Source organism: Orbicella franksi, chromosome 7 (genome assembly GCF_964199315.1).
Source record: "Orbicella franksi chromosome 7, jaOrbFran1.1, whole genome shotgun sequence".
Classification (NCBI taxonomy): Eukaryota; Metazoa; Cnidaria; class Anthozoa; order Scleractinia; family Merulinidae; genus Orbicella; species Orbicella franksi.
Window position 1 is genome coordinate 1,777,966 of NC_138151.1, and position 13,706 is coordinate 1,791,671.

Here is a 13,706-nt window from a genome sequence, read left to right on the forward strand (position 1 = left end):
AACATCCAAGGGGTATTCGTATGGAAACGCTTACTTCGACACGGATGACCTCAAGAATGCGATTTACCACGTGGACGGTGTTGGACTCATGAAATCCATGATCGCCTTTTTCGAGCGACAACGCATCTTCAAACACGACGGACCCAAATTAGGATCCAAATATGTCGGAGACGACGGGAAGAGAACCTACATCAAGTTCAAGTGGGACGGGGAAGACCTGGTCACGGACAACGAAAACATCGTACGTCACGGAGCGGATGTACCCGCCTTACTCATCAATGTCGACCTGGCTATGAAAATGGGATGGCTCCAAAAGAGCAGCAGCGGTTGCGTGCTGGGACTTAACTTACAGCTCGAATTCTTCAATGATGAAATTCCCAACCTTAGTGTCCGCGATGGGGATGTAATTGGCTCGAATGGGGTACCTGTCTTTTGGAAGGTCGTAACCTTTTCATCGAGGGGAGTCAAATATTTGAGACTCAGCATCCATTGCAATTGGCGTTTTATGAACCTGAACGAGGCTTTTGAGGCAGTGGTGGTGGGAAACAAGTCGCGATCCTTACTCGTCTACTCGGACGTGGCTAGAAGTGGCGTGGTGGGAAATCAAGTCACGGATTTACTGAGAGAGGTCAACTTGATTCGAAAAGGCGCCGGTACTCAGTACTTCGAACCCGCTCACATTCAATATATTACCGTGCGCAAAGAGGTACTGGACATTATAGAAGTGCAAGTGGCAGAGGCAACAGGAGAACTGACGACCTTTGGAGCTGGCAATACGATCGCGACGTTACACTTTAAGAAATCATGATCGGTGGAGCTTTGATACGGTTTCATCCCGACGGATACCAATCGGGGTCTGGCATATTCGGCCAGGTTTGGAAAGGCATCAAGAAACGAGGTCCCGGCATTCTCAAGGACGTTCTGAAGGAGACGGCCATCGAGGGTCTGAGAGGTTTAAATTCGGGCGGTCAAGGAGGAAAGCCCAATTGGAAAGGTGCACTCGCCGGGTTGAAGCGGGGAGCCATACGCTCCGGGAAACGTAAAGCGACGGAAGAGTTCCAACGCGTGTTGGGTGGTAAGAGAAAAAGAAAAGACCTGTTTGGATCATGATTCCCATCTACTCGAGACGCGTGAGACGTCTCCCCGGAGGGATACGCACGTATAAAGGGGGTTCGCTCTTCCAGAGACCCTCAAAACTCCCAGACTACCGTTGGGTAAAGTCAGCACTGGGAAGGAGACGGAAAAGACGACGTAGACGACGATGACGGACCTGGTGGCTCACACTAGGTCGGCGGGAGTTCGTAACCCCCGCCTGGACATGTTCACCACGCCTCCTACGGATCTCAGCATGTCGTCGCGACGTGAGGTGAGAATCAATCCGTTCAATACGGGAATCAACCCGGTGACCTTCCAAATCGATCCTCAAGAAGACTTCATCGACATGAACGAGAGTTTCTTCGAAGTGGAGTTGGCCGTCAAGACAGCTGCCGGAGGTAATATAGCGCAAGCGACTACCGTCGGACTCGCCAACAATCTGGTCCACACCCTCTTCAAACAGATCAATGTGAGATTGAATGGGACTCTCATCAGTCCCCAGACCGATACTTACCACTACAAAGCCTACCTCGAAGCGCTATTGAACCATGACCGAGACGACGGTGAATCGATCCTGACACCCGAGGGTTGGTACAATTGTCTCGGTGTACCCAGTCGCGGAGAAGGCGACGTGATGACAGGCAACAAGTTGGATCCTGCTCACAACGATTACAAAGCTTTATCCCAAGATCTCAAGAACATGGTTCAAAGTCGAATTCAGTTTTTGGGTGGAAAGAAAGTGACCTTGAGGTTCAAACCTTACCTGGAAGTGTTTTATCTCAGCAAGTTACTGGTACCCGGCGTACAGATCCAGATTGACATGTACTTCAATGCCCCCGCTATGTGGACCATCCAATGGGCCGGTTCCGATACTCTCAGACTGACTGAAGCCGACGTGAAAGTGAGATTGTTCCTATCTCAAGTGAGAGTGACTCCCTCGGTGTACCGAGAACTCATGACCAGCATGAAAGACGGAAGAGTGGCCACTTACCCCACGGTAAGAGGTGAAATTCGTACTTACTCGCATCCCAATGACAATCGTCATTTCGAGTGCAGCAATCCTTTCCACAGTAAGCTACCTAATCGGTTAGTGGTGGTGTTGATGAAACAAACGGCCTTCAATGGAACTGTGACGGTCAATCCGTTCAGTTTTGAACAATTCAATCTCGTTTCCATCAAACAACTGGTGAGAGGTGAAGAGTACCCCTACGAGACCTTGGAGCTCAAACACGACGATGACAGTAAAGATCTGAGAGGTTACCAAAGATTCCTCAAAGCCTCGGGAGCCTTGTGCAGAGGAAAAGGAAACATGGTCCGGAAAGAGGACTGGGGACACGGCAAGAGATGCAACCTGTTTGTATTTGATAACACGGCCAATGGATGTTTGGACAGTCCAGTGTTGAACCCCAAGCAGGAAGGTGAACTGCGTCTGGTGATCGATTTTGGAGCCAATCCAGGCACAAACCTGACCATCTTGTTGTACGGCGAATTCGAGAACATGATAGAGATCAACGAGAACCGAGTCGTCCTCTACGACGTATACCAGTGAGAAGAAAGAAGAAGAAGAAAAAATGGAGACAGTAGCCTTGAATAATTTGCAGTTGGATTATTTGGCACGGACGAATCCGTCGCTCTGCTGTGTTTTTTACGGCACGGTCCCTTGCGATCGGCTTCCCAGGACAGTCCCTCAAGAGGGACCGACCGCTTACATCGTGAACACGGACCCTCACGACAAACCGGGCATGCATTGGATCGCTTTGTGGGCTGACAAGAACAAGTGCGAGATCCTGGACAGTTACGGTCTACCGTTGGACACGTACGTCACCACCGGACCGATCCAAGCCTGGTTGGACCGTCATTTCAAGTACCAGATTCACAACGGCAAGAGTCTACAGTCCCTGTTCAGTCAGAGTTGCGGTGATTACGCCCTGATGTTCCTGATCGACCGAGCCGAAGGTCGGGACATGAACGAGTTCTTGAATCGTTTTAAGAAAAACGAGTTTGTGGAGAACGATCGTAAAGTAGGGCAGATGTTAGAACGTCTGATCGTGGACGAGTTGGATTGGCGCAAGATTTGTAAAACCCCGTGTCACCAGGACACGTGCGGTTCCTCCCGAGGAGTGCGTCATTTGTTATAAAGTAAGCTGTTCGAAATAAAAGACGTTCATTTTTGAGAAAAGGACGTTGCGTAGTCATGGCTCTTCAGTTTCAAGGGCATAGACATTTGGACAACGTGATAGCCAGGTTGGAAAAACGCTACGGAAAAGCGGGTAAAAAGACGCCTCAACCCAGTGCTTTCAACATGGTCCGAAAAAAACAACCACAACCCGCAAGAAGAGTCGCTCTTCAACCGGCTCCAACGGCTCCAACGGCTCCAATGAGTGTCCTGGACACCGGTGCATTACCAGCGACCGTGACCGTGCGTAGGAAACGCAAGAGAGCCACAAGAAGAGTCGCTCCAAAGGCTCCAAAGAAGGGAAAAGCGTGGTACGCCAAGAATTTCCAGGCGAAGAAACTCGTGAAACGCAAGAGTCGCGCCAAACCACCCATCTGTTTCAATCGTAGAACCACCCTCTTGAGTCTGTTGAAACGCATCCCAGCCGTCAAGACCACCTTGGTCAAGTTGATCGGATAAAAACGGAACGTCTCTAGACCCTGGACCATTTTTTCAAGATCATGGAACGGCGCAAAGCGTTTCAATTTCACACGCCGTCGAGTTTGTTGATAGCGGGTCCGTCGGGGTGCGGCAAGACGGTGTTCACGACCAAACTGTTGTTGGAGAACGGCGACTTGTTCCAACAAACACCGAAGAGTATTCACTACTGCTACGGATCGTGGCAAGACGGTTTCCAAAAGCTCAAGAAGGGTGGAGTCAAGTTTTACGAAGGCATCCCCGACAGCGACCAGTTACCCCGATGGTTTCCTGGCGGGGGTGTGTTGGTCTTGGACGATCTAATGGACGAGGGCGGTAACGACAAGCGCGTGTTGGATCTCTTCACCAAACACTCGCATCATCGGAACATCACGGTGATTTACCTGTGCCAGGATCTATTCCCCAACGGAAAATTCGCCAAGACCATTTCCAGAAACGCGCATTACATCGCAGCCTTCAAGAACCCTCGGGATCAGTTGGGGATACGAAATTTACTTCTGCAATCGTTTCCCACGCAATGGCAAGAGGTGTTGGACACGTTTCGCAAGGTCACCGATCGACCTTACGGTTACATGCTATTGGATCTTCATCCAGCCAGTCAGGACGATCAACGCGTTCTCAGCCATGTGTTAAAAGACGAAGGATTCGTCCGATGCCATCAGTTTGCAACCCCATCATGTTGAGGAGCGAGGTCGAGTGGTTTCCGCTATTCATTCACCTGTGTAAAAACAGGCTCAAATACATCATGAATCCCCACGAGCTGGACTACGAACCGATGAGACAGGTCACGGAATGCGAGAGTTACCGTCAAGTACGGTCCATCATCAACGCATATAACGGTGAAGGTTTCGATTATTTGGTTCATAAACAACGAGAACTCGCCGAGAAGAAGATAGAAAGAGAAAGGTACATGGATAAAAATGAGCTCTTATGGTAGTGACGATTTCAACTTCTCGGCTCTGGAAGATTATTCGCCTTGGGGGACACCGGCTCGGACGAGTACTCCGATTCCGCCTGCCGCGGGTGTGGGTGCGAGTCTGAACACGCCTCCTTCACCGCGATCGTCACTGGCGACACCGCCTCTGCCCAATGTCTCGCCCGTCGGAGTGGGCACCGCTGGCTCGGGTGCACCGCAGACCAACGTCACGGTGGGTGTCGGCAGTGCTGGATCGGTGTTGCGCGCCAATGTCACGGCAGGTGTCGGGGCACCCAGGATAACAATGTCCACCCCTTTGGCACGAGCCGTTCGAGGAGGGAAACGACCGAGACGCGTCCCGCGTCAAAATACACCGACGTCCTCCAGCAATTCCGGAAGCCGCAGAAGAAGTAGCGCTAGTGGTAGCGGTGGAAGAGGCAGAGGCAGAGGCAGTGACAGAGGTGGAAGTGGAGGCGGAGGCGGAGGCGGAGGTGGAGGCGGAGGTGGAGGCGGAGGCGGAGGCGGAGGCGGAGGAGGTAGTGGTGGCGGAAGTGGCGGTGACTCCACACCGCCTTCGTCGATTCGATCGGGTCTTTCTCGAGCTCGAAGAAGAAGAAGGAGGAGGCGAGGAGACCGTGTTCTCGACCAAGCCCAGATGCAGCAACAATTGGAAGAGATTTTGCGCCAACAACAACAGACGGCCGCGGGTCGACGAATCGCAGGCATCACCACGACGAATACGATCACGACTACCTATAAGAACGGACAACGTCCTACGGTGACTTGCAATTCGACCAGTGTACGAAACTGAGAACCTCACCAAGCTAAAAAGAGTCATGAGTACTTTGGTCTGTTTATTGGATCAACCTTTCAACACCGTGGTGGATTTGGATTCCCTGAAACGTTTGGACGGACTGTACGCTTTCTACCACAAGTATTGGTGGTGTCGAAGGCGGATGTTCGGTTACTACAAATTGTGCAACGCCATTCTCAACGGACTGGCCTTACTGACGGCGGCAGCGAGCATCGTCGTGGGATCCGTGTGTAAAGACGGGTACGCGGCGGCAGGATTGACGGCTCTCGCCGCCGCGCTGAAAAGATGGAACGATTTCAAGAAGTATTCGCTCAAGATGGACATGACCCAATTCGCTTACACGACGTACGAAAAGACGTTGACCGAACTACGGAACTACGCTCTGGGCGGTGTGGAGGAATTGGATGGGTTTTTGGTCAAGATGCAAACGTTGGACGACACGGTGACGGATTTCGCACCTCCCACGTACGACCGATACGTTCGAGACTACGAAACACGATTCGTTCACGCACCTCTATAAGAAGGACGTGTGATCCCTTCGTGAATCATTTAAGGTGGAAACCCGACATGGTGAGGAGACGTCGAAGGAGACGACGGCGAGTGGGAGTACGTAGAAGAAGGAGGACCCAAGCGGGAAAAGGGTTTCTCGACAGTTTAACTAGCGGTCTAAATAGAGAAAAATTGAAACAAGGATGGAAGCATTATTCAGACATTCGAAGAAGAGTGACTCCACGACGGAAAAGTGGTTGGATGAATAATTGGATTCACTGAAACGTTCAAACGTGCCTCTATAAAAAGACGCGTGATCACCTGCCTACGTCATTCTAGTGGAAAAGTGAGTACGTGTAAGAACACGGCATGGTGGTGAGAAAGCGAAGGAGACGACGAGTGGGATTACGTCGAGTGGGAGTAGGAAGAAGGAGGAGGGTCCAAAGGGGAAAGGGTCTTGATAAACTGGTCGGCACCGTAGCCAAGACGGTGTTGAGCCTTCTCGAAGACTTGTGAATAAAAGAGCGGGACGAACCAACCGGACGTTAGACGCGAACGATGAAGCGGTTGCGACGACAACGTCATTTCTTGACGCGCGTCCTGAAAGAAGCCAATCGAAATAAACGTCAACGGATGTTGCAATACGCCGACAGAGATCAGATCAACGCCATCAGCGAGATGGTTCTCAATTTGCTGAAAAAGAGGATCCCCATCGACGTCACGACTTATGGGAAACTGAAAAGACATAAAAAGGTTTTGCGAGAAGTGGGTAGACGCAAAAACTCTCTCAAGCGTCGAAGAGAGCATCTCCTGAGTCAGAACGGAGCGGGGTTCTGGAGCGGATTACACGGTTGTTTCAAAGCATGTTGTGTACGGTGAAAGGACGCGGCGAAGACGGTTACCCGCTGGAGGGGATCGACGTCATACCCAATTTCCCGCCGAGAGAAGAAGAGTCCAATACCATTCCTAAACTCGTGCAGTTGTTGCAAGACGCCAATCGTCGCGAAGCCCGATGGAAAGACTCGTACGAGTACTTGAACAAGAGGTACCACGACCTGTATCAAGAATACATGACTTTAAAGTTCGGTGACTTCTGCCAAACCTGTCAAACGAAACGAGATACCACGCCGCCTGGTGGGTGCATCGAGTTGTGCAGGGAGTGCGGTAAAGGCAAGCGAACCGTTCAAAGTCTCGAACTCGAGTTGGAAAAGAAAGACGAATCCATACGGTACTGGCAAGACTGTTACGAGACGGCCTTGAGAGAATTGTCCGAGTTTCCTGACACGACCTTGAGTCAGAAGGTATGAACGAAGTCATGATGGTGCCCGTTCAAGAATTCAATCGTCTGCAAGATTATTACAAGGGGAAGATCAGCCAGAATGCCTTGTTGAACAAAGCCGGACGTCTGGCCGCCGAAGAACATCTCATCCTGAACGACAAACGTATCCCCGCCAGCATGGCCGTCAAGATGACCAAACCCCTGGCCAACGAAGAAGGGAAACTGGTGAAACGTATACGGACGGGTAAAAGCGGTCCCATCTCGTACCAGGGAACGACAGAACCCGAAGGCATGGTCGACGCACCCGTCGAAACTCTGTTGAAACAGATCCTCAAGGGAGTCAACCAACCAGCCGCAGCCCCCGTGATCATCCCGCCACAACCCCTTTCTACGACAGGACTGAAAAAGGAGCTGAAAACCCCCATACCCTCCACGTCAGGTTTTAAAAAGGAGAAGAAAACCCCCAAACCCTTCAGTCCATTCGAACAGGTCACGCTAGGTAAAACTCCCCTATCGTCCAAGAAAAAAGCATCCATCTCCGATAGAGCCAGACTGGTGGTTACAGTCCCAAAGGCAAGTCAAAGAAGTACAAGAAGGCCAAACCGTCAGCCGCAGAAAAGTTACAAGCAGGTTGGGAAGATTTCGAAGACCCCTGGAGAAGGGGACTAGACTATGACTCGGATTAAGAAGAAGGGAAAAAAGGCGCCTGCACCCCCGAAGAGAAGTACCCGACGTCGCCGTCAACGAGGGTATGGGTTCGACATCCAAAAATGGTTGGGCAAGACCGGGATCGAGTTCCATTGGCCCGGTTATCAGTACATGGGACCTGGTACCAAACTGAAGAAACGTCTGGCGCGAGGAGACCCCGGGATCAACCGTCTGGACCGACTGGCCAAACAACACGACATTGACTATTCCAAGGCCAAGAACTTACAGGACAAATGGAACGCCGACACCAAGATGATCCAGGCCATCGACAGATTACCCGGACGTAAAACCATGACAGAACGCATTGTTAAGAAAATCATGCAGGTCAAGAAACGTTTGAAATTGTAAAACCTTTATTGTTGTTATAATTAAAGTTACACACACGCTTTTGTTGTTTTTTTCAAAAAGAGTCTCTTTTTCTTTAAGTCGAAAATAAATAGTGTTCTAACTGATCCATAAGTTCGTTGGTGACTGGGAAATGACAACGGTTCTGTTCTACTGTATCTTCGCGTTCAAACTGCGCGAACCCGCGTCCCATGTCATGAAGCATGGATGCCATCTGATCAAGCTCACTAGCTATTTCCATGGTCATCTCTTCCATTTCTTGTTCTTCTCGTACTCGTTTCATTCGGTTTTCTTCTGCTTTCTTCCTATTTTTCCTGATTTCCGAAAGTCTCCGTTGTACAGGATCCTCGGGTTCCGCTAACATACGCTCTAATTCCTCTACCAACCCTTCATCAGGCTCAGAGTCAGAGTCAGAGTCAGAGGAGAAGGAATAAGACAACCGCTTCCCACGGCGTTTCGGTGGGGGTAATACCTGTGGTGCTGCAGTGGTATTGGAGCGTCCCATGTCATGAAGCATGGATGTCATCTGATCAAGCTCACTAACTATTTCCACGATCCTCTCTTCCATTTCTTGTTCTTCTCGTACTCGTTTCATTCGGTTTTCTTCTGCTTTCTTCCTATTTTTCCTGATTTCCGAAAGTCTCCGTTGTACAGGATCCTCGGGTTCCGCTAACATACGCTCTAATTCCTCTACCAACCCTTCATCAGGCTCAGAGTCAGAGTCAGAGTCAGAGGAGAAGGAATAAGACAACCGCTTCCCACGGCGTTTCGGTGGGGGTAATGCCTGTGGTGCTGCAGTGGTATTGGTGGATGACGGTAGTGCTCTTTGTGGTGGTGGTGATCTTAGTGTCACTGCTCTTAGCGGAAATGGTGATGGTAGTGATGCAGTAGTGGTGCTTGTGCTCTTATCGGCGGCGGTCGTGGTGGAGGCGTAGGTGATGGCGCTTTCATTAGAAGTGACCGTGGTGATGGATGATGATGATGATGATGTTATCGAGCAACCCGGAAACAAACCTCTAAGAATTTCATCCGGATCATACATATCCTCATTCCTTACCTCACACCTCTCGACCCTGCGTCTTTTCTGTTCGCGAACTTTCTCGGGGTTTTCCGCGGGGCGCCTGAAATCCGTTAACCCTATACGGACTCTAAACAGCTTCCGAAGAATTTTCTCGTGATTGTACTTAACCCCATTCTTCCTTTCTAATGATTTTATAGCCTCGCCCGCAATGTGCTTAAACCGTACCTCACACCTCTTGGCCCTGCGTCGGGCACGATATCGTCTTTTCTGTTCGCGAACTTTCTCTGGATTCTCCTTTTTCCACTCTCGCGCGAACTCTCTTCTTCTCACTCTCTGTCGTTTCAATGCTGCAGCGGAGCGGGCAGGCATGGTCTCAAAAACTTCCACAGTTAAAAAGCGCTCTATACACATACAAAGATGCAGAGTGAAGAGCGAACGACGCGGATTCGCTTTACGCAGATCCGTTCAACCAATCACAGATCGAGACCAAGTCACGTGTTACTTAGACCCAGGGGATAGGGGGTACCCCCCTACCACACCCCCTCACGGTAGGAGACTGGACACCCTTTATACCGCGTGTATAAAATAAGCGAGTCGGACCGTCAAAGGCACTCTGAGTTTTGAACTTGTATGAGCGCCCATTACAGAAGACTGTGGAGACTCTCGTTGCTGTGGAATCTCAAAGGACCGAGTGAGTATAGCATGGAAGTATCAGAGCGGTGTGATTCCGAGTTGACTACCTTGAGAAAGCGAGTGCAAGAGTGGATGAAGGATGAAGAAGAGAATCGAGAGACCCCGTTATACAATGTCCTAGAAACCCTTTTAGGTTTCATTGGGGTGTGCCTAGACAAACTAGATCTTCTGTTCGTAGAGACAAGTTTATGGGGCGCTGACGAGGACGAGATCAACAATTTAGTAGCCCATGTAGACTTTGCACGTGACGCTTACAGACAATTGCTTTAATTCTAGCCATGGAACAACCCCTCCATTGCCATGTGTGTAAACAAACCAGACCTTGCTGCCGCCGACCAATAATAGAGTTGAGTCAACGTGGGACCCACGAAAAATTCGTACGCGCGCTCACGGGACCGCTGAGAGAAGCCTGGGGACTGGGGAGAGTCTGGGAAACCTGCTGCAAGACCATCTATGGCGAGCATTTCAATTACGAGACCCAAAAATATGCCCCCGTCTTCCTGGGAAACAGTTACGACCAGGCCATGTCACGGGTCAATCATGTAAAATCGTTCCTGTAATATGGGCGCCAGTCATCAGGACTAGGCACAAGTCCCGCAATGTAAAAATTAAGTCCTGGTGTATCCAATTAAAAAAAAAAGTTGTTTTTTGCTCTATTTTTCAGACTCCGTGTCTCCATTACGTGCAAGCACTCCAGACGATGCAAAAATCACATTCTCTCTTTAAAGGATCTTTATTAAAATGTTACAGGCATGGATAAAAATGTTTTTTCACTCCTCTGATTTTTTTACAATTTGTTTGATAAATGCTCGGTACGCCAACTCGTCTCTGTTGTCCCAAGCGCTCTTCCACTCTTTCCATCCGTCCTCAAATCCCTCCGGCAACTTCTCCAAACACACGGGGTCTTTAAACGAGATGGACTGGTCAGCAAGCATCTTCTCAGACAGCATTCTTCTGAAACTCAGCACCTCATCCGCCAGCTTCGTCACCTCTTTCTTCAGGAGGACATCCATAGCGTGAGAAACGGCGCATTTCATCATCTTTCCAAGAATACCGTCATGAACAGCATCCATCACCCTCGCGGCAAGTTCTTCTTCTATCTCCTCTTCAGAAACCTCCAGCTTCGTCTCGCTCTCCTCTGAGGACATCTTCTAGTCGTCTAGCTCAAAACAACTATACTCCTTCCACACTCGCGCAAACCCTTTTATTCCCATCCAAACCTCGATTTCATGCATATGACAACCTCGAGTTGAGGGATTGGCTATCGCCTTATTTGGGCACGCGCGTGACCTGGGATGCAAAAGACTGCTGACCCGTGACGTCACTGCAGACGCATATTTTGATAACCCCCTAACTCATGAATATATTAATGAGCAAATCCGGCCCTCTGATTGGTCGAGAGCCTTTTTTAATGATATGCACGGCCTTCTGATTGGCTACGGCCCACACAAGCGTCCTACACTACTTAAATTATTCGCCAACTTCCGGGAAATCGAGCAAAAGTGGCCCAAAATCACCATGCGCGTAAGGCGGTCTCGGCTACTCTTTCAGTCTTAAAATAAAGGTGGGCTATATTTCGACCTAGAAGCTCGAGACCGGGCGTGCGCTAATTTTACCTGTGTCCATTTCACTAACATCTTAGTCTATCAGGAGTTAGTTTAGAGTCCTTGGGACTGGAAAATATTTCCCAAATTCTGGCAGATCGAGCCAAAGTTGCTCAAAATCACCATGCGCGTAAGGCGGTCTCGGCTACTCTTTCAGTCTTAAATTGAAGTGGGGCTATATTTCGCCCGACAAGCTCAACACCGAGCGTGCGCTCCTTTTACCTGTGTACATATCACTGAAAACTAATTTCATCAGGAGTTAGCATAGAGTCCTCGGGACTGGAAAATATGCCCCGAATTCCGGCAAATCGAGCCAAAGATGCTCAAAATCACGATGCGCGTAAGGCGGTCTCGGCTACTCGTTTACTCCGAAAATGAAGTGGGGCTATATTTCGGTTCTACAAGCTCGACACCGAGCGTGCTCTCCTTTTACCTGTGTCCATTTCATTAAGAACTAAGTCCATCAGGAGATAGTTTAGAATCTTCGAGACTGGAAGCTATCCTCCAAGTTTCGGCAAATTCAGCCATACTTTCTTAAACTTACGATAAGCGTACGGCAGTTTCGTTTACTCTTTCAGTCTTAAAATGAACTGGGGCTACATTTCGGCCTAGAAGCTCGACACCGAGCGTGCGCTCCTGTTACCTGTGACCATTTTACTGAAAACTAAGGCCATCAAGAGTTAGGGTAGAGTCCCCGGGACTGGAAAATATCCCCCAAGTTTTGGCAGATCGAGCCGTCGTGGCTAAAAATTTCGATGCGCTTAAGGCGGTTTCGTGTACACTTTCAGTCTTAAAATAAAGTGGGGCTATATTTCGGCCTCCAACCTGGAAACCTAGCGTGCGCCCCTTTTACCTCTGTCCATTTCACTAAAAACTAAGGTATTCAGGAGTTAGTTTAGAGCTTCCGGGACTGGAAAATATCCCCCAAGTCCCAGGAAATCAAGCCGAAGTTCGACAAAATTACCATGCGCGTAAGGCGGTCCCGGCTACTCTTTCAGTCTTAAAGTGAAGTGGAGCTATATTTCGGCCCAGAAGCTCGAAAGTAAACGTTCAAAAAGTTGTGCTGTGTCCATTTTACTGGAGACCAAGGACGCCGGGGGTCAGTTTAGGGTCCCCGGGACTGGAAAATATCCCCCAAGTTCCGGGAAATTTAACAGAAGTTAGTCAAAATCACGACGCGCGTACGGCGGTCTCGGCTACTCTTTCAGTCTTAAAGTGAAATGGGGCAATATTTCGGCCCAGAAGCTCGAAACTGAGTGTTTAAAAAGTTTTGCTGTGTCCATTTCACTGCAAAACAAGGCCATCACGACTTAGTTTAGCGTCCAAGGGACTGGAAATATCCCCCAAGTTACGGGAAATCCACCCGAAGTTAGTCAAACTCACGATGCGCTTAAGGGGGTCTCGGCTACTCTTTCAGTCTTAAGGTAAAGTGGGCTTAGATTTAACTCCAGAAGCTCGAAAGTAAGGGTTCAAAAAGTTTTGTCTCTATTTCACTCACATCTTAGACAATCAGGAGTGAGTTTAGAGACTTTGGGACTGGAAAATATCTCCCAAGTTTCGCCAGATCGAGCCGAAGATCCTCAAAAACACAATGCGCGTAAGGCGCTCCCGCCTACTCTTTCAGTCTTAAAAAGAAGGAGAACTATATTTCGGCCAGCAAGCTCGAAATTGCGGGTTCAAAAAGTGTTCCTGTGTCCATTTCACTGGAAACCAAGGCCATCAGGAGTTAGTTTAGAGTCCCCGGGACTGGAAAATATCCCCCTATTTGCGGGAAATCCAGCCGAAGTATCCCAAAATCACGATGCGCGTAAGGCGGTCTTGGCTACTCTTTCAGTCTTAAAGTTAATTGGGGCTATATTTCGAACCATAAGCTCGAAAGTGAGCGTTCAAAAAGTTTTGCTGTGTCCATTTAACTGCAAACTAAGGCCATCGGAAGTTAGTTTAGCTTCCCCGGGAATTGAAAATATTCGCCAACCTCCGGGAAATCGAGTCGAAGTTGGTCAAAATGACGATGCGCGTAAGGCGGTCTCGGCTACTCTTTCAGTCTTAAAGTGAAGTAGGGCTATATTTCGGCCGAGAAGCTCGAAAG

General features: G+C 49.4%; 1 protein-coding gene across 1 annotated transcript; it reads left to right on the forward strand.

Annotated features, from left to right (window-relative positions):
• The first annotated feature begins 3,325 nt into the window (after nt 1–3,325).
• On the forward strand, nt 3,326–4,440 carry LOC145493217 (uncharacterized). Its single transcript, XM_081472634.1, has one exon. The coding sequence runs from the start codon at nt 3,772–3,774 to the stop codon at nt 4,429–4,431; it is 660 nt and encodes a 219-aa protein (XP_081328760.1). The 5' UTR covers nt 3,326–3,771; the 3' UTR covers nt 4,432–4,440.
• Nucleotides 4,441–13,706: the final 9,266 nt, after the last annotated feature.